Raw genomic sequence first — 26,147 nt, 5'->3', positions numbered from 1 at the left:
CATGCATCTTCTCTAGAATTTGCACTTCCTCTTTTTCTCTTTCTAACGAAGAAGCATCATTGGTGGATTCAGCAGTTGTCTGTGAACTCAGGCATCCTTTTCATTCCACCTCATCCATCTCAGGAACTGTTCACAGATACCTCAGAGGTGGGTTGGGGAAGCAGCCTTTGACACAGTGAGAGTGCAGGGAGTCTGGTCTGCTCTTCAGCAAGAGGAGCGCATCAACATCGAAGAGATGAGAGTGCTTCTACTAGCCCTTCAATCCTTTCATCCTCCCTTCTCTCCAGGCTCTCTCAAAGTGTTTACAGACAACACCTCAGTCCTATGGTATGTAAATAATCGAGGGGGGGGGGGGTGGACAAAATCTTACCTTCTCTACAGGCTTGCTCTCAAGTTATGGGAGCTTGTGGTTCAGTATCATGTGACTCTTCAGGCAGTTTATATTTCCTCAGGTCAAAGCTATATGGCAGACACTCTGAGCAAGTTCTTGATTTAGTCCCATGAATGGATGCTTCACAGGGATGTTTCTGGACCTTGTCCACAAGTCGGGTACTCCTCAAATAGATCTTTTTGCATCTCATCTGAACAGACAACTTCCTCAATTTTGTACCAGAGTCCCAAGTCCTCTAGTTTGGAAGGGGATGTTTCTATATGCATACCCCCTTCCTCTCATTCTAAAAGTTCTGTTCAAGATTCAACAGGACAAACCCAAACTCTTGCTGGTGTCTCACTTTTGGCCAAGGCTGCACTGGTTCCCTCTTCTTCTGCATTTAGCCAAGGGCAGTCATCACAAGTTACCTCACAGGGTGGACCTACTCACACAAGCCAATGGATCTCTGATCCATCCCCACCTGTCCATTCTTCAACTGTCTCTGTGGGGTATAGGATTTAGACTCCTTACAGACACCTTTTTCTGAGGACATGCTTAGGGTTCTGCAGGAGGCCAGGAAACCCGATACTAGGAAATCCTACATATCCAAATGGAAGGCATTTTCTATCTCATGTCTTTCACATAACCAAGATCCACACTGTGGATGTTCCTGTGGTTGTTTTTTATTTGTGTGAATTTGCTGAATGCTGGGTTGGCGTATTCCTTTGTCAAGTCACACTTACCAGCTATTTCTGCTTGTCTGCTTTTATCACCTCCTTTAGCTTCTAGGTTTGAGACAAAACAATTTCTTAACAGTGTTTTTCATACCAGATCTCCCAGGAAGCTAGTTCCTCCTCCCCCCGGGATTGTAATTTTGGTTTGGAGAAATTGAATATGGTTCCATTTGAGCCTGTGGCTTCAACTTCTTTACGGCATTGCTCTTGGAAGACTGGTTTGTTGTTAGCCCTTACTTCAGCTAGATGGGTGTCTGAGCTTCAAGCCCTTATGGCTTTTCCTTTATTTTTGTTCATCAGTTCATAGGTGTTTACTAGGCTAACGACCGCAAGGGCCTTTTTAAGCCTAGCCATGCATCCCAAATCTCTGACAAGTTCTGACACCCTTGATAAGTGTAAGCATGGGCTTGGGAAATGAACCATTTACAGATTACCTGTTTGCATTAGAGACGTAGGTGCCAAACCAGGGATGAATTTCCAGTTTCCCATCCATTTGTCTAAGTTGCACATGATTTGGGTTAGGGAGGAACTCTGCTTTACATGGATGTGGAGCCTGTTCCATAGACGGGGTAATCTCTAGGATACATACCTATCTCTCCAGCAGGTCCTATTTATATCACAGGCAAGGTTTAAGTCTTTAGAATTGGTAATTTTGGTACTGTTTGTTTTGTGGGTATGCAGGAGGTCCATCAGAGTGGGGTCTGACAATGCCATGTATAGATCTCCCCTCAAAAGCCTATAGGAATGGAATACAGGGATACTGCCTTGAGGCAGTCAGCATAGGACATATTACTTACACCCTGTATTCTTTTAGTGAGGAACCTCTGTGGATGTTCCAGTTGTTGGATATGCCTGGTTAGATACATACCAAAGGGAGAACTGTACTCAATGATAGGTCTAATTAATGCCAAATACAGTAGAACAATGACTTCCTTGGACTTAGATGCCATACCTTTGTTTTATAAGTTGTGCAACATAAAATGACTTCCTCACCACTGTTGACACATGATAATCAAAGGCTAGATTACTATCTGTGTGTGTCCCTAAGGGGTGTGTTGCCAATATGATTGTTACCAGGGATGGATGACTTCCCAAAGGATACTATTATGCATTTTATGGCATTTAGTTTTAGTCCGTGGCTATGGCACCAGTTGTTTGTCTGTGTCAGCCCCTCCTATCATGAGATTCAATGACAGCTCCTAATTTGGAATCCTCTGCAAATTTAGTCAGCCAGAGACCACTGACATTGCTTTAACTTCTGAGAAATAAATGCCAAAAAGGAGCAGTCCAAGGACTGATCCCTGAGGGACTCCACTTGTTACTGGCCTCTTTGTAGAGGTGGCTTCCCCAATTCTAACTTCCAGGGTCCTGTCTATGAGCCAGTTGTCTATCCACTGGGTGACATACGGGTTTGTACCTAATCTCTTGAGTTTGTCAACAATGCCTGAGTGGAGCATTGTGTCATATGCCTTGGCCAGGTCAATGTAGACAGTGTGAAACATTTTGCCCTCATCCATTGCTTTGGTGACCTTCTCAAAGAAGTCCACCAGGTTGAGTAGGCATGATCCGCCCTTGACAAAACCAAAATGGGTTGGGTCCTGTGTCTGAAGGTGTACTACATCTCTGTTGATCATCTCCATGATAATTCTTTCCATGGCTTTACATATAAGACTAGTGAGACTTATGGGTCTGTAGTTTCCAGGGGCTGTAGATGACCCATATTTGTGCAGAGGGATGACTGTTGTCTTTCTCCATTCATGAGACAAGAAACCTGTTTGAAGGCTACAGTTAAGTAGTAATTTCAGAGACCCTGATAGGTCTTGTTTCATTGTTTTTTCATAAGAACAGGGTGTCCTTGCATACTAATCCTCCTTTTATGCCCAAGATGGTGAACACATTGTCACTTTACTAATCTGTTCATTTACCTATGTTTTTCCATTTTCTGCCGTGTCCTAGAGAGAAACGTACTACGCACCTTGGATGTGCATAGACAACTCAGATCTTATTTGGATAAGACAAAGGCTATCAGGAAATCTTGAGATAAGCTTTTTGTGTCTTTTCATCCAAGGTCTTTGGAGATGGCTCTTTCCAAGAATACAATTTTTTTCTTGGATTTCTAAAGCTAGTTCTTTTGGTTATGTTTTTCATGGTAAGACTCTTCCTTCCTCTGTTAAGGCTCATTCTACTAGGGGTGTGACTACTTCTCGTGCCTTTTTCAAAGGGTTAGACACTAACTCTGTTCTTGAGGCAGCTACCTGGATGTAAGTGCTTACTTTCTCCAAACACTACAAGTTGGATGGAATTTCCAGAGCTAGATCTGGTTTTGCTAGGGCCATTCTTCGTGGTTTCTACAAGTCCTTCCTCCTCCTGTCTTTCTTCCTGAGCTTTGGCATTCTCCCTTATGTTAAGAATACTGCAGCTGTAGAATAGAAGGACATAGTATGGTTCTGAGAAATCTTAACATAATGATAGACGTCTTTCTCTTCACTGTTGCAGTATTTAGTCCCCCTCTCCTTACCCCCTGGATCCTTTCCTTTTCTGTATGCACTGTTAACCTTGTTTCATTTATTTTCATTGGACTGGCATTCCTACTGGAGTATTCAGTTCTGAGGGTGGTATGTGTGGACGTTGCTTTTATGCCATACATACGCAAGGAGTATACTTGCAATGTATGGCGTACCTTAGGTAGTAAAAGGCTTTGGTATACTGGCCAGACATCAGGCCATCCAAGGCGGGGAATCTCTTAATGTTAAGAATACTGCTACAGTGAAGAGAAGGATATCTATCATTATGGTAAAATTTTATACAACTATACTTGCTTCTTGTGCCCAGTACCATCCTGTTTGACACCTGTTTGTTACATTTGCATCAAGCAAATATGATGCAGAGGAAGGATGTAATTTGGAACATCTTTTTGGGTATATAAAGAGTTGGAAGATATTAAAAATTCACTGTAGCGTTTTCTGACAGAAATGTTAGGGGAAACAAGTAGTGGTAACTAAGAAAAATATTATTTATTGAGCTGGGATATATGATCTAAATTGTCTAGAGATATGAAGGCCTTATATAGTTTGTTATTGGCTGTTACGAATGACATTTCTAGAAAATGGAAATAAAACTTTATTCCCAGTATATGAGAAATTTTGGATACTGTAGAGGAAGTAAAAGAACTGCAGATTGGGTCTTTATTAAAGGAAAGGAACAAATTTCATTGAAATAAATGGAATTTTTGGGAACAATGCATGCAGAATTATGTTCAGTAGGAAGAAGAGTGAGGTTTAAGAGAAGGCAGGAATTAAGCAACTTGCATAGTGTGTCTGAATGAATATGTTAAAAAGAAAGCACATGTATGCTGCATAACAATAACAATGGAAACTAGTGATTACAGCATTTCTTTTCTATTAATTTATATATTCCCTGTGTTACAGATTAAAATGTGATGATTTAACAAAGTTATTTAAAAAAGTAATTAATCAGTTTTGTCAGTGCTATACCCCATGATCAGATTGTTTTCTGCCCTGCTATGGAATGGTAGTCTCTTCGGCCTAGTCATTTCCAGCTTCTTCTTTTCATGTACACTCCCAATGTCACTACCTTCATATTATTTAAGAATTTATGGATATTTAACCATTAAATCACTTAATAGAAAACTTGGTTCCCTTTGTAGGCTAAAAACCTTCCTTACTCCCTCTGCCAGGACTACTATCACCCAAACACACCTAATTTCCACTCTTCTATATGCCTCACCTATCTACACTAACCTATCCAAAAATAACCTAAACAAACTGGCCACCTCCTATAATAACATTGCCAGATTTGCAACTGGTTCCCCATTCCGTACACACCATTGCCAAAATCTGAAAAAATTAGAATGGCTGGAACTGCAAAACCAACTTCTTCTCCAACAACTAACTATTGCCCATAAGATCCTGTATCATCCTACAAATACACCCATACTGTCTACCCTTATTAGCCCTTATAAAAATCTAACAACCCTATGCTCAGCAAATAAGTCACTACTAGCCGCCCTTAAATCTAACAACAAATCTGGAGACGGTCTTTTCAATAATACCATTGGTAATTCTTGGTACAAGCTTCCTACCAAACTAACATCCCTGGAATCCGTACCACTTTTCAAAAAGCAACTAAGAATCTACCTATCTTTACTATGGCTTTACCCCTGTACTAATCCTGACTATTTTTTTCCTCCTCATTCCACCATCTTCACATGCACAAAATATGCATCCCTTGAAAGAATGAAAAAAAAAAAAAAAAAAATATATATATATATATATATATCACCGTCTTGTATTTTTATATTAAGTTGCATTTTACTCTCTAATATTGCCTTTTCACATATTAATCCTGTTATAAACATGTCATTTTTGTATTCTCTTATGTAATGTATATTCACTTTTATTGGTCTCCATGTCAAATTAATTTTTTTTTAAATATGTATTCTTACATACTATTTTTGTTTTCAATTTTACAATAATGCTGTAGTGGAGCTTTTTTACCCGGGCCTCTACTGAAAATGGACATATATCCAGTTAGACTAGCCTGGTCAACAAATGTAAAATAAATAAAAATAAAATAAAAATAAATTATACAATGGAAACTCAGCAAAGCCGAGAACCGTGCATGCTGATTGGCTAATCCAACCAGCGAGCACATTCTAAATCCAACATAAACTAAAAAAGTCCGTCAGCTAACATATTTCCAAAGCTTCTGCGGAAATATGTTTGCGCAAGTTATTTGGAAGGTGTGTCAATGAACTCTATTTTGTCAGTGTGAATTTAAGTGGAAATAGATCAGTAGTTAAAATATAATGCTGTCCAACTGACGAATGAGACAGCGGCACACAAAGCACTTCCCCCCCGTCAGTTAACTTTCTGCCGTGCGACTGGCAAATGAGACGCAGCACGGAATCAGTTTTTGTCCAAACAATAAACACCCTCAATATCTTAAATGTCCTGAAGTACAGTGCAAGAACTTAACAGCCAAGATGTGAGTAATGTGTACAACTGAAATTCAAACGGGGACACAAGTAGTGAAGAAAACATATGCTGCTTGACAACATACAGATGAAAGAAAGCACAGAAGTTACGTATCCTCACAAAAACTTTGTAAGCAACACAGGTTGACAACTGCATTTTTAGGAGTTGTAAGTCTATGTACTCCAACTGACAAACTACACAGCAGCACACAACCACTTTCTCCACACCAGTTAACAGGTTCAATGTCTTACATGTCCACCTTAAGTTGACTTCAGCAGCTGAGCAACACAGATCTCAGTAATGTGTACAAGTACAATCCACGCCAGTGGGCCAACTGCTGAGTATACATACAAAACAAGGGAAGAGCCATATGAAAAAAAATCACCACTTATGTTTTTTTTTCAAACCCCAAACATAAGGCTTTATAAATAAATTAACCACATACCCATAACATCTGCAGAAAAAAAGGGCTCAGAAAAGAAATAACATACAGATAATAAAAAGTATTGGACTATTTTATTTCATAAAACGTGGAAGAATACAGACTAATGCAAACAAAAGCCTAAACAACAACAACACAGACATAATACAACACAAAACTAACACCATTGTATAATAGCAATAACCCACGGCTGGGTGTGAGTAATGCTGGATTTACCCACAGTTGGCGTAGTTTGGTCACGAGGGCGGTGACCAAACCACTCCAACCGTGGGTAAATCCAGCATTACCCACACCCAGCTGTGGGTTATTGCTATAGTAATACTGTTCTCCCTAAAAACAGTTTGAAACTCCAGAAAACTCGCAGTATTTGTGATTATTCCACAAAAGATCTCTTTTATTTTCAGACTAACCTGTGGATCTTTGCTCTCTAGGTGAATTTCTTGGCAGTCAAGTCTTGAACTTATAATAATCGGGTTATGGTTGGAGACCCAGTTGTAATCCTCCCTTTCTCTAGTGGTCTAGTTTGTCCATCTGTGAGACATTAAAGTAGAATGCTTGTCCAGATAAACCTTAGTCATTTTTACTATAGTATGAGGAGAGACGGTGTCTACCATGTCGAATTTAAGGAACAGAGGATGCCCTGGAAGACACCTTGTAGAACCAGTTGTCTTCCTCCACTGGCTCTTCTGTCTTAAGGTCAGTAGATGATGATTCTCTTGATGATAAACCTTACAGAATTAGTTTGATTTTGCACTCGTTGATTGTTCTAGGCTCAAGTGCAGCTTAAATAGAGCATTCACTACTCACATGATCACCATCAAACAAGTCACACTCAAACTTTGCTTGTCTTCTGGCATAGTCTTGCGTTTGTTTTTGACAGAGAGTCACTGTGGTTACCACCCTTACTGTTGAAGTGGATGGACATGGATAGTGAAAATTTGTCAGTATGGTAAATGTTTAATGTTCACTTCGTTAGACGGTTAGCATAATGTTCAGAGGACACAGAATGTCAGCATCACTGTCAGTTTGGTTTGCCAGTAGAAGTCCTGTAATACTGGCCTTATTATATATAAGCATTGTAAGGAGCATTATAAAATATGCAGCAAAAATCGTGTTCTCCAAAATCTTCAGTTTAAAACTTATAATACAGATAGAATGTCATAAAAATAATGGAGCTGAAAATATGTTAGAATTAATTGACTTTTATTATTTGAGTTATAGTTAAGGGGTCACTTTGTCACACTACATGACATCATGTCATTTGTGCATATGATCAAATGCAAAGGTTTAAATCAAATATGTGAAATGTATAAATTAAAGCGAGACTTTTCATTCAGCAGCAAATATTTTTTTCTTACTTGGCCAAAAATAGTCTCAGAAAATAGTAGTAGGTGCATGGAATTACCTGCCATTTTGCACAAAAGTGCAAGTTCCTGATACTTTGCTAAAACATAAATGTTTCATGGACACAATTAAAGGTGTATTCTTCTTTCTTTGACTATGTGCATAGATTGCCAGAGAAGTGGAATCAGGATTCAGAGGTTATTTTTCCAAGGAGAGTCTGCATAGACTGCAGATATGGCATAGCATGCTAGTCAGAGGAGTCTTCAGAAAAAAGGATCTAGTTCTGGCGGAGAGACTTCCAAGGAGTATCACAAGGTTGATAAGTAGGGCTGAAAGGGTTTATTTTTGAGGAAGAGCTAAACAAATTACAGTTGTTCTCACTGAAGAAAAGGAATAAAGGTGTATGATATGGATGAACTGGTTATTTAGGGAGTAAGATAATTTGCCACTAAAGAAGATGGACGAAGGGGGAGTGACTTGAATGGCATATGGAAGGGGCAGAGTCCATAGTGGTGTAAGGACGTAATTATTCCAAGAAAGTGGTGGAACACTGTACTAGATTAGATTAAACAGCAACCTGGGTGCAGGCAAAAAGATGTACTTAGTTACCAAAATGAAATAAAGAAATAAATGTTATATGCTGAAGGAGAAGGCAAAAGAAGATCTAGCTACACATAGGTGACTGAATGATCCATACAGAAATGATAGGCTATTGGTTTTCTTTTATTTGGCAAGTATGTTTTTTTTTTTGTTATATAGACAGTTTTACATTTATACAAAAGTAATCAAACTAAATTAACAAAAATTATACTTCACATATAGTGCTATGGGTCTACTTAGATCCATCGAATTTACATTTGTTCGAAACTCACTTACCCGAGTCCACTATTTCAAATCTTCATTAATCTGAAAGCATGGACTGCCGAAATCTTCAATGTAGTGCAATCTTGGAGTTAATATATTTAAGTAGGGGGAGGAGGGGAGGCCGAAGCCCCCACTTTGGTGGGTTTAGTTTTGGCCTGTTTTGGTATTTTCTCATGGTAGCCAAGTGGTTCCTTTCACTTAGAGGGGATTTCAGCAGTCCATGCTTAAGGATTAATGAAGATTCGAAGAAGTGGACTCTGGTAAGTGAGTTTCAGACAAATGTAAATGTGATGGGTCGAAGTAGACCCATTGCTATATATTATATAACCTACATAAATTATTCAATTTCTGCTCCTTTTTAAACAAGAAACATCTTTATTAAACCGTCATTTATGAAATAAGCAATCATACATTTATAAATATTAAAACAAACTACACCGACACAATCCTAGTTGCAAGCATTTTACATCACAAACCATACTGACAGACTCCCAGTTGTAAAATTATACATCACATCTGAAGTAGTTAACTTCATTTGATCAGCAACCTGTGGGTTTCGGATCCAAGCCAGCAGCATACCAAGCAAAAAGATCCGAGTTCAAGCTCCTCCCCCCTACCCATACGGTACTGCAACCTCCTTCCAATCCTCAGATCTCGTTTGCCGTGGCTTCGCCAGCATGGGATTCTTGAGCTCTAGGCAAGTGTCAGGGTGTTTTCTCTAAAACTTGGTCTGTGTGCGCCCCTTTTGATAATTTTGTGGTAATTATTAGTTATCCACTATACTTATTGTTTTTTTCCTTGCTTGAAAGTTGAAACCTTTCGGTTAGTGTAGGCACCCCTTCCCGCCCGTCGTGTGTGTGTGTGTTCAGTAGGATGTTAGAAAGTGGCTTTCTCTAAGTGCACAGAGTGTGGCCACAAGCTGTCTCCAGCCGATGGTCACACTCTGTGTGAAGTTTGCTTCGGGGTGGCCCACTTGTCTTCTGGCTGCAAGATTTGTGCGGCCTTCAACCCCCGAAACCTGCAGGATCACAAGAACAGGTTAATTCTGGCAGGTCTTCTACCTGCAGAATCAACTTCTGCCTCTTCTTCTGCTTCCTCACCAGCCACAGCTGTGGCCGTTCAGCCTTCTGGCCTTTCTCCTCCACTGTCCGGGACTCACCCTCCCACCTTACCACAGGGAGAGTGAGAGGCCAAGAAAGTCAAAAAATAGCACAGGGATACAGAGAGACATTTGAACAAGGACAAGGATAAAGATAGAGAGAGGGGCCGCAAGCGACAGGCTGAGTTAGATCCAACGGCCCCTCCCACTAAAGTAATTTTGTCTCCAGTAAAAGTTACCAGGCCATCCTCTCCTCTGCTCCATTTACCATGATTTTCTCTGGAGCCGGAGGAGGAGGCTAGACCACCCTTGAGGTCATCTTTGCATCGGGTGTCCCGGCCGGCGTCAGTGGCATCCTCCAGATTGACGCGGAGTATCTCTGAAGCAGACATGGATCGGATGATGCAAAGGTTTCTACAAACTCAAATGCAGATGGGGGTACTGCTGACTCCCCCCCCTTCTGGTGCAGGGAGGTTGGCTCCGTTTTTCGCCCCGCCTTCTCCGATCCACCATCAGATATCGGAGTCTATGGATCCGAGGAGCCTTGGAGTCAGGGGATCAGCGCCGATGGTGCATTCGGCCACAACACCGGCCATGCCCACGAGTCTGTTGGATCTGCTTTCGGATCCGAGTTCTCGGAGCTGAGAGTTGGGCTTCGGATCTTAGGGGATGAGTGTGTCATCAGCTCCATTGTGGTCGGGGCATACCGTCCCTTCGGGTCCAACCGTTCTAGCTTCAGCTTTGATCCCTTCGTCGGATCCGAGGGTCTCGGCTACCAGTTTCTGGGAGGCCGGGTCTCCTCTGCATTCAGCGTCGTGGAGAGGGTTCTCTCTGGAGGATCGAGACCCCTCACTCTGTTCTCGGGGTCCATCCCTGCTCCCTCGCAGCTGGGTTTGTCTTCCATCATCCAGTCCCCCCCAGGACAGCCTGTGTCTTTTTCGCCCCAGACAGTTCCCTTGGAGGAACATGAAACCATTTGTGAGCCCTCTCCAGAGAGTCCACCCGAGGAGGTCCCTCACAAACGCCAGTGTAAAAGGAGGCACTTGGACTCCCCAGAATCCCTCACCGAGGATACCAACTTGGAGGAAGGGGAAGGTTCACCCAAATCACCCCCCGAAGACGTCTCCTTTGGAGACATTATGGAAATCCTTCGCCAGAGGGGGAGTGGTCCACCCAAAAAGCTTCATCTGACGAGTTGGTATTTCTGGAGGTGTTTGACACAGGCCCATCTACCTGTTGGGTGTCCCCCCCTGGCTGACCCTCTGATGGACCTTATCACCACCAGAGCTTGGAGGGACAAAATATTGAGTTCACCGGCAGATAGAGCTTCTTGGAACAAAGGTTCCCTGGTTGATGCCATGGTGGTGGCGGCCACAAAAGAGGAACTCGCCCAAGAAAGTTCCTCGGTCCACCCCCCGAGACAAGGAGTCCAGGACTATGGACCATCTTGGAAAGCGGACTTTTGCTTCAACCACCTTTTCTATAAGGGCACTGAATTATTTAGCCTATGTAGTTCGACTGCAGCAGGACCTCGTGAAAGAGTATGCTGAGTCTCCCCCAGAGTCCATGTCGGCTGAGGATAAATGGACCTTCTCAGCTCGGATGACCACTCTCAAGTCTGTGTCCAATACGTCCATGCATTTACTCTCTCATGCCACCGAGGGAGTTGCTAGGGCTAGCGGGTCCAGCATCGCCTTAAGGCATCATGCCTGGCTCACTCTTTGCGACTTCTTCGAACCCTTCAAGGCGTCCTTCGCTAATGCACCCTTTGACGGTTCCACCCTGTTTGGGAAGACTGTCTGCGATACACTTGTCCGGAGCGAAAAAGTTGGGAAGAAGCTGTCAGCCGTCTGGATCCACTTCTCTAACCCTCAAAGGTCCTTTTCCAGAAACCAGCGAGGGCAAAAGAAGCTGTGGTTCTGGAAAACTCAGCAGTCCCAGAACGGTCAGGACTACTTCTCCCCCAGAGGCAGAGGGGGACAAGGTGGACTCTGGCCCAGAGGCAGAGGGGGGGGCAGAAGAACTTCGGGTCACGTGAACCCTTTTCAGTGCGACCCGCGCAGCAACCCTGAGAGGTTACCCAACTGCTCCTTTCTGGAGGCAGTCAGGGGGCACTTTTCGATGCACCTAGCCCAATGGGAGTCCATCACGGCAGATCGCTGGGTGCTTCGAATAATATCCATAGGCTATTTTATGCCCTTCATAAACAAGCCCCCTTACACAAGGCGCCTCCCGGACTTCCCACCCACTCAGAGGGAGGCCACGGCCTTGGAAATACAAAAGCTACTAGAAAAAAGAGCCATCCAGCAGGTGCCCCCAGACCAGTCTGGATCAGGCATCTATACCAGGTTCTTTTTGGTGCCAAAAAAGACGGGGGACCTAAGGCCTATTCTCAACCTGTCAACAATGAACCTGTTCATTGCCAAGGAAATGTTCCGGATGGTCACGCTTCAATCCATCCTGCCCTTCCTACAGGAGGAAGACTGGTTGTGCTCGATAGACCTCAAGGATGTGTACTACCATATTCTGATGGACAGGTGATCCAGGAGGTTCCTCCACTTTCGGCTAGGGGCCAGTCATCATCAATTCAGGGTCCTACTCTTCGGTCTCACCACAGCCCCCAGGGTGTTCACCAAGGTCATGGCAGTTGTAGCGGCCCACCTGAGGTTTCAGGGCATTCAGGTCTTTCTGTACCTGGACGACTGGCTCCTCACCAGGCATCTACTCTTACTAGACAGAGATTTCTTTCTCTGGATATCTCAGCTAGGGATTACCCTAAACTTAAGGAAGTCTTCCCTTCAACCTGTTCAAGTGTTAGACTTCATAGGGGCGAGAATAGATTCTTGTCAGGCCAGGGCATTCTTCACCCCAGACAGACTACACAGCCTGACACTTCATGTGTTAGCGCTTCTGTAGTCCTCTGCACCCCCTGCAGAATTAGTCCTGAAAACCTTAGAGTCCATGGCAGCAGCTATCAACCTGATCCCTTGTGCTTGTCTGCATATGAGAATTTTACAGTGGACGTTGCAAGTTCAGTGGTCATTCTTCTTCAACCTCTAGATTTTCCAATCCCTCTGAGCAGAGTGTGCAGAAATTCCCTCACGTGGTTGCTCCAATCTCGGAATTTACAGGAGGGACATCCCTTTCTTGCACCCCAACCCCAAGCCATGGTAACCACGGACGCCTCCCGCCTAGGGTGGGTGGGGGGCATTGTTCGGGCAGGACTGTTCAAGGCACGTGGACTCAAAACGAGACCGTTCTGCATATAAATGTTCTAGAGATGAGAGCAGTCCTTTTAGCGTTGTAGGCCCTTCATGCTTATGTACCTCTGGGAACTATTGCAATCCAGCCAGACAATATGTCAGTGGTCTGGTATATCAACAAACAGGGGGGAACCAAGTCTTATCTCCTTTGTCAAGAAGCTATGAGAGTCTGGGAATGGGTGATCTCCACCAACCGCTTTTTGATAGCAATGCACATTCCAGGTTGGTCCAACATCTTGGAGGACAAATTGAGCAGAACTATCCTTTCTCCTTACGAGTGGTCTCTGAACCCTTGTGTAGTGGAACAGATCTTTCTCAAGTGGGGTCAGCCTTGCTGCGATCTCTTCGCATCACCTTCCAATGCGAAGTGCAGCAAGTTTTTCGCTTTAATCCCCCCGATGGGGGAAAGCCCCAGAGACACTCTTGTTCATGCTTTGCAACCTGGTCTTCTTTATGCATGTCCCCTGTTTCTGCTCTTGATAAAGTTTTCACAGAAAGCTCACCGGTTGGGGAGCAGATTGATCCTCATAGCCCCATTCTGGCCTCATCAAGTCTGGTTCCCCTGCCTACAGTCTCATCTCATAGCTCCACCTTGGATCTTGGATCCCATTCCGGATCTGATTCGTCATCCCTCGGGAATGCTTCCTCCGAATATGGACAGACTGAAGCTCACAGCTTGGCTGCTCCAGTTCCAATAGTTGCTAGGACTCCCGGTATCTCTTCTCCTGTTAAATCTATCTTGGTTGCGGCACATAAATCCTCTACCAGGAAAATTTATTCTAGCAAATGGAGACGCTTCTCCATTTGGGCTTCACAGAGAAATCTAGATCCTTTTACCGCTCCGATCAAAGCGGTATTAGACTTTTTGTCTCATATCTTCCAGCAAGGAGCCAGCTCCTCCACAGTGAAGGTCCAGCTGGCGGCTATTTTTCATTTCCATGTAGGGGAAAATTTAGGCTCTCTCGCTGCTGCCAGAATTTGTAAGACCTTTTTGAAAGGTACTTTTCTTCTGCGACCTCCTATTAAGAATCCGTCCCCGCCGTGGGATCTGACTGCGGTTCTAAAGACCTTAGTTGCGCCTCCTTTCGAGCCCTCGGCATCAGTTGACTTAAAATTTTTGTCATGGAAGATGGCTTTTCTGGTAGCTATAACTTCAGCAAGGAGAGTGTCGGAGCTGCAAGCTCTTTGTATGAAACCCCCATATCTTGTGTTTCATAAGGACAGGGTGTCTGTCAGGACTAATTCATTCTTTCTTCCTAAAGTTGCTTTTGAGACAAACATTAATCAATCTATTAATTTGCCTGTTTGTTTCCCTAATTTTCAGAACAAAGGGGAATACAAACTTCATTTGCTGGATGTTCACAGGCAGTTATGTTTTTATTTGCACAGCATGGCGGCCTTTCGTAAATCTGATCAACTTTTTGTTTCTTTTGCTAAGCCCTTTTTAGAGAAACCAGTTTGAAAGGTGACTCTTGCTAGGTGGATTTCCCTTTGTATCTTACAAGCATACAGAGAGCTTGGTTTACCAGAACCAGTAGGAGTTCATGCCCATTCTACATGGTCTATGGCGACGTCTACAGCATTTTGATCTAGAGTTTCCCTGGATGACATTTGCTCAGCGGCTACCTGGGCATTTTCTCACACCTTTATTAATCAGTATAAACTGGATTTGGTGTCTAGAGGAAGGTCTTCTTTTGGCTCTGCAGTGCTCCGGAATATCCTTCCTTAAGGGCCTCCCAAGATTTTGGGTAGCTGGGGACTCTGTCCCACAGGTTGCTGATAAAATGAAGTTAACTACTTCAGATAAAGAAGTTATGTACTCACCATAACGTTCCATATGAGTAGGTAAACTTAATTTGTCAGCAACCGCCCCTCCCTCCTTCCCTCTTACCTTGGCGTTTTTTTGCTGAACTCAATGTCCGGAGTTCACGAGTTGGAGGTTTGCCCTTTGTTTAGGGGTCTCAGGTTAGTTTGTTGGTGTTATGTATGGAGTGGCAAACTCTGAGGATTGGAAGGAGGTTGCAGTGCAGTGTGGGTAGGGGGGAGGAGCTTGGAGCTTTTTGCTTGGTATGCTGCCGGCTCGGATCCGAAACCCACAGGTTGCTGACAAATTATGTTTACCTACTCAGATGGAACATTATGGTTAGTACATAACTTCTTTTTATAATCTACCCAGTTGTTTTCAGTCAAACATTACAAAGCTCATTTAAGTCCTGCTTTCTCTTAAACCTCATTCCTTCAGTATATGTATAGTTCCCACAATTCCCATTTTTTCCTATGTAGTTTCCTCCTACCCTTTTCTAAAGATCTCCGTTCCAATTGTTTTAGCTCTGTTACTATATTTACTACTTCTAATATAGTTAGTTTAGATTTTGATTTCCATTTTGTAGTAATTGCTTTTTTGGCAGCCAACATAATTAGACATAGCAAGGCCTTACCGTGGCTTGACATTTCCAATTCTCTGTCATAGCTCAGAAAAATCATCTCCCTCATCATGCCAAGCTGTCCACCCAGCATCTCCGACAGTGCATTCCGTGGGCAATCATTAAAGTCTGCCAACCCACTGCACTCCCAGAAAATAGGTTTCCAAGTGCCTCTTTCTTCCCCATTACACTTCCAACATTTGCTGTCTACCTGAGGAAAAATTCTCTGGAGTCTGCTTGGGGTATAAAAATATCTGTGTAAACATTTCCAAGCAAAAATCCAAAACCTTCTAGATTTTGTTACATATTTGGGAAACATACATACATATCCTCCCATTGTTTATTTGTGAATTGCTTATCCAGTCTTTGCTTATCCAGTCTCTTCCCAATACTTTCTAACTTCCTCTGATTAATTCTTGTAGTTATCTTGCAGTATTTTATATATTGTACTATTTATTCATTTTGTAATGGCAGCTTCTGTTCTAGATTCTACTAAAAACTCTGCCAGTGCTGGATTTCATTTAGGACCCCCCTATTTCTTTCTCTTTGCCTATACTCTGATATCAGTCCTTGATAGGGAAGGCAGTCTCTAACCTGCAGTCCAAATAAATTCTTGGCTTCCTCCCATTCTATTACCATTCCCTCTTTAGATATTTACGCTCAATACCTTGGTTCTTTGCCAGTTTTCTCCAATAAATTCCAGCCCCTCATGCCTATTGTGTGTATCCCTAATTGCAGTCATCCCTATTGGCAGAATCTCCTTTCTCCATTCCTGTGTTGATTTAGTTCTTAGAATGCTTTCTGATTATTGTTGTTCTCTTTAAAGACCTGGGAAGTATGTTCTTAAGGTATAAGTTTTGACTTGCTCAGTGGGAAAGAGGACATATAACACATGGGGGATTTCTGTCTTGTCATCTTCTCTTGCATATGCTCACATTGACCTTACTTACAGCTGAGGGGGTAGTACACTTAATATGTTAATATGCTTACAAACAACTGGCGTCATATCCATAGTCTGACAGAGGACATTAGACCAGTGGTCTTTCTTTCTCTCACTTTTCCCCCTCAATGCTTTGATAAAATTTATTTCTTTCTCTCACTTTTCCCCCTCAATGCTTTGATAACATTTATGAGTGAATGTTAAGAAAGAAATGGGGGTATATATGGCAGTCATACTGAGAAGACAAATGTTTAATGCAAGTTAGTCCTAGGTGTTGCCAGCAAGATAAATATGCACATATGTAAGAGTTATAAAGTGCTGGTTTTATTACTGTTTGTTTTTCTGTTTCTTTTTCTTAACTGTTTAAAAACACTGAGGTTACATTTCTCCAGGCATATACTTTACATAAATCCTCATATCTGACAAAAATATTGTTTTAAAAAGTAATACAAAGATACTGAAGTTAGGTGTACATTAATTAACTGTTGAGTAAGTGGTGCGTAATTATTGACATTTTGTTTTCCATTCAACAGAAAATTCTTGAATTGGAGAGTGAACTACAGAATAGCTCTCAGAGTGAAAGGAATGTTATGGAAGAACTGTTAAAACAGATTGAAGCGGAAAAAAACAACTTTGGAATGGAAATTACAGCCATGGCTGAAAGTCACAAGGAAGACCTAGAGAAGATCTGTTCTGAACAGAAAAATATGTGGTCTGAGAAACTGCAGTTACTGAAAGAGCAACACCAGTATGAGATAGAGCAGCTAACTGAGAAACATCAGCTGGAGCAAGAGGCCCTTCTCAATGAAAAAGAAACTAATTTCCGTGCTCATATTGAGGATATGAACCAGAAGACTTTAGAAAAGCTAGATGTGAAACAGAGTGAACTGGAAGCCCTTGCAGCTGAGCTTTGTGAAGCCCTTAAGTTGCAATCAGATCTTGAATTTCAGTTAGCCAAGGTGAGGGACGAAGCAGACGTTAAGGAGAAGGAGTATGAGGAAAAGGTTGAGCAGCAAAAACGTCAGAACACAGAAGAGATGATAGCTATCAGAAAAGAAATAGAGCAGTCAGTCAAAGTTGTTGAGAAGGAGTTTAAAAATGAGTTGGATAAAATCAAACTACTTCTGGATGAAAAGGATACTCTTTTGGATGAGTTAAGAACACAAGAACAGTTTTTGAGGGAAGCACTTATTAAAGCTCAAAATGAGTGCAAAGAAAGTTCAGCTACAGTGAAATGTGTATGTCATTCCCATCAAAAGGATGGTGAAGAGATTCAAGAACCGAATAACACCAGAGTTGAGGATCAGCTAAAGCAGCTTGAAAAGCAGTTAGCTGAAGTATGTCATAAGCTGTCTAATGCAGAGTCCGAAAAAGAGCAGCAGGTAGAAAAAGTGGCTTTAGCAAGTATGCAAGTGAAAGATTTAACTGCAGAAGTGAAATTGCATAAATCTGAGCTGCAGACATTAAGACAAGAGTTAGAAGAACAGAGGCAGAAAGAAGTCTCATTAACAGAGTGTTATGAATCTCAGCTTAAAAATTGTGATACTGAAATTAGCCACCTAAAGGTGAATGCAACTGAAAAAGAAAATATAGTTGCCAAATTGACAGAGATGCAAATCCTACAAAAGGAAGAGTATATGCACAAACATTCTGCTGTTGAACAGAGACTTAAAACTTTGCAGACAGACTATGATGAGAAAATTAAAGCACAAGAAGGGAAAGTGGAACATATTAGACAAAAAACCAAAGAAATGCAAGATAGGTATAAAAAGAAGCTTAATGAAAAAGAGGCTAAACACAAAGAAGAACTTAACCAGATGCAGATAGAATTTACTCAAAAAGAAACAGAGTTTATGACTAAAATGTTGCAGATGTCCGGTGTAACATCTGCTGAGGATAGTGATGCTTTATCCAGTGTGGAGCTGACTCTTAAACAAGAGATTGAAAGTCTTACAGTTGCTCACAGACAGGAAGTGGATCAGCTTAATAGCATCTCTGAACAACTACAAGAAAAACATAAAAGTGAACTGAATATGAAAGTATTGGAAGTGTCAGATGTGAAACAGCAACTAGTCAGCTGTAATGTTGAAAAAGAGTATGCATATAATATAATTAATGACCTCCGAGGGGAATATGTTAAAAAAGAAGTAGCTTTACAGAAATTACAAGCAGAAGCCAGTCAATCTTCAGCAGAAGTTAAAACTCTTCTGCAGCGAGAAACATGTCTCAATGCAGAAACAGAATTATTAGAAAGGAAACTGAGCATGTTGGAGAAAGAGAAGACCTCTTATCAGGATCAGCTCAGTGAACTGAGAACAGCTAAGGAGCAGTACCAAAACAGGGCTGAAGAACTTTCCAGAATGTTAACAGCTGTTGAGGAGAGACTTAAAACTTCAGAATTTTTACGTAATGAAGAAAAAGATTTTTATAATAAAACTTTGCATGAGAAAAATTTAGAAGCTGAACAGAAGGAAATATCATTTAAAAATCAGTTAAATAAATGCTCACAACAGTTAACACTGTCTTGTAAGGAAACTGAATCTTTATTGTACCAAAAAACTACTGACCTATATGAGGAATTCTGTGAAAAGCTTATTAGACTTTGTGATAGAATTGCACAGTGCCAGAATCACATCGTGAAAATTAAAGATGTAATGCTGTTGAAAATAACTGAAACTTCTGAGCAGGAGGAACATATTAAACGTCTAACGAAAGAGTATATTAATCAGGTAACAGAGGACTGTAATTATTTAAATATATGTGTGGATCATTTGACACAAAAAGTGCAAGATAAAGAAAAATGTATAGCAGATGCACAATATAAACTATATGCCTTTGAAACGGAGAAAGAATCATTACATTTAGAACAAAGTAATCATCAGCAAACTGCAGCTGATAATGAAACATGTTTCAGGCATTTAGGGAATGACCTTGCAGAAAATAGAACTGCTAATACCACAACCAAAGCGAAAGTTCTTGAGAGACAGTCTGAGATTGTTTGTCTAAATGAGCAGGTGAAAGAGCTGTGTGCCCAGCTTTCAAATAATTTAAGCCTAGATGCAAAACAGAGTGGCATTTCTCAGTTACAGCATCTGCAAGAGAAAGAAAAGCAAATCCTTTTAGACCAGATCCAACAGTTTATTTCCAACCTAACGGTTCTTTCGCAGGAGAAGAGACTTGCTGTTGAACAGGTGGAACATGAGAAAAGTAAGCTTTTGGACTTGAAAAATAAAATGGATGCAGAATTCTTAAGTAATAACAGCACTGTCGAAGTATTACAGTCTAAATTTAATTCAGTGCTCTTGGAAAAGGATAGCCATTTAGCAAAAATGAAAGAGGAACTTATGAAGCAAAACAGTGTTTTGGAACATCTGAAAGTAGAACTAGAGCAGGAGCGGATGCAAAAAGCTAAATTGGTTTGTGATTTAGCTGCTGATTTAGAACTAAGTCAGGAAAGAGTCAGTGACTTGGAAAAACAACTTGTTGAAAAATCGAAGGACATTGTACAGCTAACAAAGGAACTAGAGCAGCAAATTCAACAGAAAAATACTGAGTGCCAAGAATTTGTTTTTCAACTTCAACAGGCTCAGTTTGACATTTCTGAAAATGGCAACAGACTTCAGGGTGCTAGAGAGGAAACAGAGCTGCTTCATAAGAAAGTAGAAGATTTGAAGGTGGCACTAAAGGCAAAGCAAGATGAATTTGAGGAGCTAAGACGTGATCTTATTAGAGACCAGAAGGATGCACTGAAAGCAGCTGAGGAAAAAATTATGACAGAGAGCACAGGTAAAATTTCAGAGTTAAAGAAGAAAGCAGAGCATAGGATTATTGTCATTAAGAAGCAGTTTACGTCTCAGTTAGATGATAAGGAAAATCTTAATAAAAACTTGATGAACCAGGTAGAGGAATTAAGACGGGCACTTCATGAAAAAGAAATGATGATTAATTCCTTGACAGAAAAGATAAAATCAATTGAAATGTCACTGTTAAACACTAAACAGATGGACAGACTTGTGGAAGAAAAGCTTGTTAAAAGCAGAGAGAAAGACCTTTCTTTACTTGATATACAAAATTATACTGAGCAGGTAAATGCACTACAGAATAACATTTCTGTAGAAGAAACTTTGTCTCAGAGCGACAAGGATGCTCATTTAGAGACAAAAGTTCCTGCAGCAGAATTGGAAAAGAGTAACAGAGAACTTGTGATAAATGTGCAGCAAGCAGAGCAGGAAAAGGAACATTTACAAGGAGAAGATGATAGGGTCTTTGAGCAGAATAAGGGCAATTCCACATTGATGGAACAACACAAGGACAAGGATGGACGTTTAACTTCTTTGCACGAAGAAATAAATGAAAAACATCAAAAGATATTTGACTTGGAGAATGTGGTTTTAGGCTTACAAGCAAAGCTGGCAGAGCAGCAGTCTGAAAAACATTGTTTAGAATGTAAATTAAAGGAAGCTGAGGATAGTTTTGCAAGGGAAATGAGTGAACTGAAGGACAATTTTGATAACCTATCTAAGCACTATGAGGAAAGATTGAAAGAGCTTCTAAATAATTTGGAAGAAAAAAGTGCTGTTGCAAATAAGTTTGAAAAGGGTTTGAATGAAGACATGAATTCTGACACAGAACTCAAGGGTTTAATATGTAAAATGCAAGTAGAGCAGAAGGAATTGCATGCTCAAGCAGAAAGAGCAGAATGTGACAAGCAGAAACTTCAACAGGATGTGAATAGGCTACAGAAAGAGATACATGCTTTACGAAAGGAGCATCTAGAAGAACTAGAAACAGTAAAGAAAGAAGTAACAGAAGAACAGGAAAACAGATTAAAGTAAGTAGTAATGACAGTCTTGAGGAGGTTCATTTGTCTGGTTCTTAAGCACAAGTCATAAAAGTGAAGTATGCAGTTTAGGGCTGTCACGTTTTCAGATATTCGCAAAGGGACATTTCTTTCAGAAGCATAAAATTTTGCAATGCATATTACTCCTTTATGGTACAAAAGAATTCTCACATTACTAAGACAGCATCCATGTTAGAATTTAAGCTTTTTATTCTGTTTTGAATATTGTTTAGGTATTTGATATGTAGACTAATAGTTTTCTGCAGTTTTGTCACTTTTAATTTTCCCACAGGACTCAACTTTACAATTCAGGACTGTACTGCAAAGGAGGAACAACGCAGTTAATCCTGTAACAGTATTTTGCGTTAGGAATTTGTAAATTCTGAATAACTGTGACTTAAAATCCCTTGTGATGAAGTAGAATTAAAACTTTGTGCAAGATTTGTTTTAAAGTATTGAACAATCCTTTTTTTAGCAAATACATACTGGGATGTAATGTGAAAGAACTTTGGGGAGGCAGTGCTGACACCTTTGCCTGCTTTTAAAATTCATATTAACTTCTGCTGCTTAGATTAGTCCCACACAGCCTCTGTCCACACACCTGAGACGGTATTTAGCTAGAAGGTGTGATAATTGCCTGGAAGAGATGGATATCATGTAATATTTTGATAAGTAAAACCGAAGCACTTAGGAGGCAACAGACCAAGAAACTACAGGCGTTGTTACTCTTACTGAAGTAGTAAAGAAGATGTTTTCACTTTTTAAGGTATAAATTTAGATCATAATCTCAAATGTCTAGATTTTTGCCTCGTATGTTTTGTCTTTTCCTCCTAAAATTTGTGGTTTTCTGGTAAGTCACTGAAGAGTGAAGTAATAGGTTCATAGGTTCATACTAGGCTATCTGCCCAAGGGCATTTATAAGCCTAGCCCAGAGTTTTGTGGCTTTCGCCACCCCTTTAGTTTGAAGGATACTATGCCCATTATTTTGCTGTGCCTCTGTCAAGCAGTGACACTGAGGTAATCCCTGGGGTATATCTGCGATCTCCCATCCATTGGTCAAGATTTCTCTTGAACAAGGCCAGCGAGGTGCTCTGCCTCACATGTACCGGGATTTTGTTCCACAGCATGGGGAGTCTCTGGGTGATGAATCTGTCCCTCCAGCACGTCCTATTAATAACCGTGTCAAGGTTTAAGTCTCCCACCCTTGTAGTTCTGAGGTTTCTAGATTTTTTGAGGTGAAGCATGTTCATCAATTCTGGGTTGGACATGGCCTTGTATGTCAGGCACAGGTCACCTCTGAGCAGACGGTAAGTGACTGAATAGAGCTGGAGTTCCTTCAGTCGGGCAGCATAAGACATATTTTTGAGACCCTTTATCCTTTTGGTGAGGAACTTTTGGGGCCTTTCCAGTTGCTGCAGGTGTCGGGTCAGATACATTCCGAATGGGGCATTGTACTCAATCATTGGTCGGATGAGTGATGAGTACTGGGGGGCGATGACCTCCCTTGATCTAGATGTGAATCCCTTCATGATCAGGTGGGCAATGTAGAAGGTCTTCCTAACTACTTTGGCGACGTGAGTGTCAAACGAAAGGTTACTGTCAACCTGGGTCCCCAGATCCCTGATAACCTCTTCTGTGCTCAGTGGATTGGCACCTATATGGTAGCTAGGGGTAACCTTGTTTTTCCCGAAGGGTATGACTATGCATTTTTTGGCGTTTAACTTTAGTCCATGGCTCTGGCACCAGTTATCTGTTTCTATGAGACCCTTCTGAAGGATATCTGTGTCAGATGTGTTTTCGACTATGGCACCCAGTTTGCAGTCATCTGCAAATTTTGTCAGCCATAACCCTCCTGTCTTCGCTTGTACTTCTGAAAAGTAGATGCCGAACAAGAGTGGGCCCAGGACTGAGCCCTGTGGGACACCACTTGTGTGACAGGCTTTGAGTCTGACATGGCGCGAGCAACTCTGGACCCTGTGGGTTCTGTCATTTAGCCAGTTTGCTACCCATCTTGTGACGTATGAGTTAACATTTAAGCTGATGAGTTTTTCAATGATACCTGAGTGGGGTATTGTGTTGAAAGCCTTTGCCAGGTCGAGGTAGGCTGTGTGGACTGCCTTTCCCTCATCAATGGCCTTGGTGACTGTTTCGAAAAAGTCAACCAAGTTTAAAAGGCATGATCTGCCTTTGACAAAGCCAAACTGGGTTGGATCCAAAGTCTGCAAGTCCCCTATGTCTTTATTTATGAGTTCATTTATGATCCTCTCCGTAGCTTTGCAGATCAGGCTTGTCAAGCTGATGGGACGGTAATTTCCAGGGTCGGTGGATGCATCGCCTTTGTGAAGTGGGACCACAGTTGCCGTACGCCACTCCTTGGGTACGTATCCTGAGGTGAGGCTAAGATTAAACAGCTGTCCTAATTGCGGGTTTAATTCCTCATTGAGTTCATGGAGCACACAACCGGGGACACCATCTGGTCCCATGGATGCTGTGTTTTTCGCCTTGGAGAGAGCAGTTCTCACCTGAGCGTTTGAGATGTTTGGGGGGCTACAATCCTCTGGTATAGATATCTCTCCTTTTGGGGGGGAAGGGGGGGAGAAGTTTGCACTGAACCTGTCAGCCAGTATGTTGGCAATGTCTGTAGGTTCAGAGATTTTTACATCATTTTGAACTAATTCTGAGCATATCTGGGAGTTTCCTCCCAGGTTTCTGACATAGCTAAAGAAGGCCTTATGATTGTCTTTTGAGTCCTTAGCGATTTTTCTCTCAATTTGCCTTGGATGATTTTATGAGAGATCGTAGTTTTTTACTTATAATGATCAAAGGTGTCTTACCTTTTAGGGATTTTGCTCTATCGATTTAAAGTGAACTGATGTTGTTGCAGGCTTTGCAAATTCCAGTAAACCTGACTGGCTACATTTGCTGGCTGAAACTACAACTCAGTAATATGAAGTAGCCTTAAGTGTACCTCTACCTCATGGACATGGATTTGAGTTTCAAACATCATATATTTCAGAAAATGCATGCTAACACACATCCTGTTATTCTGTAAACTTTGTAAGTTTATAAGAACAGTATTTAAAGTCTCTCCCTATTTTTGGTCCTTTGTCCCCCATTGCTTTAGGCTTTGTCCAGAATTCTTACACTTTGAGGTTGAGAGGTACACTTAAGGCTACTTCATATTACTGAGTTGTAGTTTCAGCCAGCAAATGTAGCCAGTCAGGTTTATTAGAATTTGCAAAGCCTGCGACAACATCAGTTCACTTTAAATCGGTAATGGATTTATCTGATGGTTTTCTTTAGTTAAGTGAAAGCTAATGGTCTAGCTTATCCAGACCTTGCCATTGCATTTTATGTAGTCCAGCACCTTTAACTAATAAATGAGTTGACCATCATAGAGACAGGTTGAAGGGTGGTTGTAGATAGGAAGCAGATTGTATTGGTAAATGGACTGACGTTTCAAGAGAAGTGATTAATTTGTGATGAGTGATGAGTTGTGGTACTGGCTCCAGTCATCTTTATTGTGCTTGTTTCACTGCATGGAGATTGTAAATATAATTGTGGCTTTTTGCAGCTGACACAAAGATCTGAAGTAAAAGTGGTACATAGGCCAAACTGGAAGTAAAAAGAAGGAATTTGGTAAAGTTGATGAAAGGCTAGCATTCGAACAACTTGTAGTTGGTAATAAGTACTGAGTAATTTAGGAGTAAACAGCAGTACATGGAAGGAGCACAGAGTAAGCAGACACAGTAGGATACATACAACATTGCTTTGAACTGCTATTCATTGTGTGTTCATACAGAAAGCTGTAGCACGTTGATTACTTTTCAGAATAAGTAGTAGGTTTTAAAATAATCATTCTTTGTGGCATCAAAGAAAACAGTCTGTTTCATATAGTAATATATCTGGTTGGTGAACCTCTCATGATCTAGAGGATAGGATTAGGTGATATCACTGACACGGAAAACTGGAAGGGTTGGTGGTAGGGCTAAGAATGAATAACTGGATTGCTGCATGGTTGAAAGTTAGATGCAGTGGGAAAAATATACCTAAGGTTTCAGCCTATTATTGGGCAGTAAAAAACAGGGTCAGTTTTTTTTGCTGGTGATACAAAGACTTAATCTGCAAGATGCATTTTTTCCTATAGTCAGAAGATTGTACAAGCCCAAGAAAAAGACCTGGCTCACTTAAATACTCAAAACCTTCATATCTTTCAAAAAGCAAGCATGGCAGTCCTGGAAGTCTGACCCAACTACTACCTCCTATTTAGAAACATGTCCAAGTAAACAATTCGATGATTTAAAAGTCATCATATCAGAACATGTCATTCAAAACTTTGTCACGCCCCTAAACATTTCTGGGCAGAGGTCAACAGGTTGTAAAACACCTCCTAATGCTCACTCAACCTCACTTCTCCACCGTCCCTACATCATTCCCTCAGTCAACCTCTCCGTCACCTCCCCCTTATACTCCCCTTCTACTTTAAAAAGATTGTAACCAAAAGTATTGTATGTCTCCTTCAAAACCTAAAATTTGACTCACCTAGAGGGACAGACACCCTCTCCTTAAGTTCATATTCCATTGTAGGGTGTACATTGTTTCTCCTCTGCTACTTACCTACAACCTTTGCCTAACTCAAAGCTGTATGCTCATTATATGGAAAACAGAAAAAATCATACCTCTCCCCAAAATAAATCCAACTCCAAGTGATTACCACTCAGTCTTCATCTTTTCTTCCCTTCTGAGAAAATCTTAGTAATACTGGTATGTAGTCAGCTCTCAAACTACTTAAGTCAGTTCTGTCTTCTCTCTTCTAAGAACCATGACTGTT

The 26,147-nt window shown here is 41.3% G+C and overlaps 1 protein-coding gene across 2 annotated transcripts in view; it reads left to right on the top strand.

The window, feature by feature from the left end:
* The window catches only part of GOLGA4 (golgin A4), a 1,578,103-nt gene that overhangs the window by 100,292 nt on the left and 1,451,664 nt on the right, over positions 1-26,147 (top strand). For both annotated transcript variants that reach the window (XM_044075462.1, XM_044075461.1), the window contains exon 2: positions 17,010-21,307. In XM_044075462.1, coding sequence (XP_043931397.1) covers positions 17,067-21,307 — 4,241 coding nt within the window. In that variant the 5' untranslated portion in view covers positions 17,010-17,066. The remainder of the gene's footprint in view (positions 1-17,009; positions 21,308-26,147) is intronic.

This window comes from Protopterus annectens, chromosome 6.part1, assembly GCF_019279795.1.
Source record: "Protopterus annectens isolate FY-2018-M chromosome 6.part1, PAN1.0, whole genome shotgun sequence".
NCBI lineage: Eukaryota > Metazoa > Chordata > Ceratodontiformes > Protopteridae > Protopterus > Protopterus annectens.
This window is presented reverse-complemented; position numbering and strand designations above follow the sequence as displayed.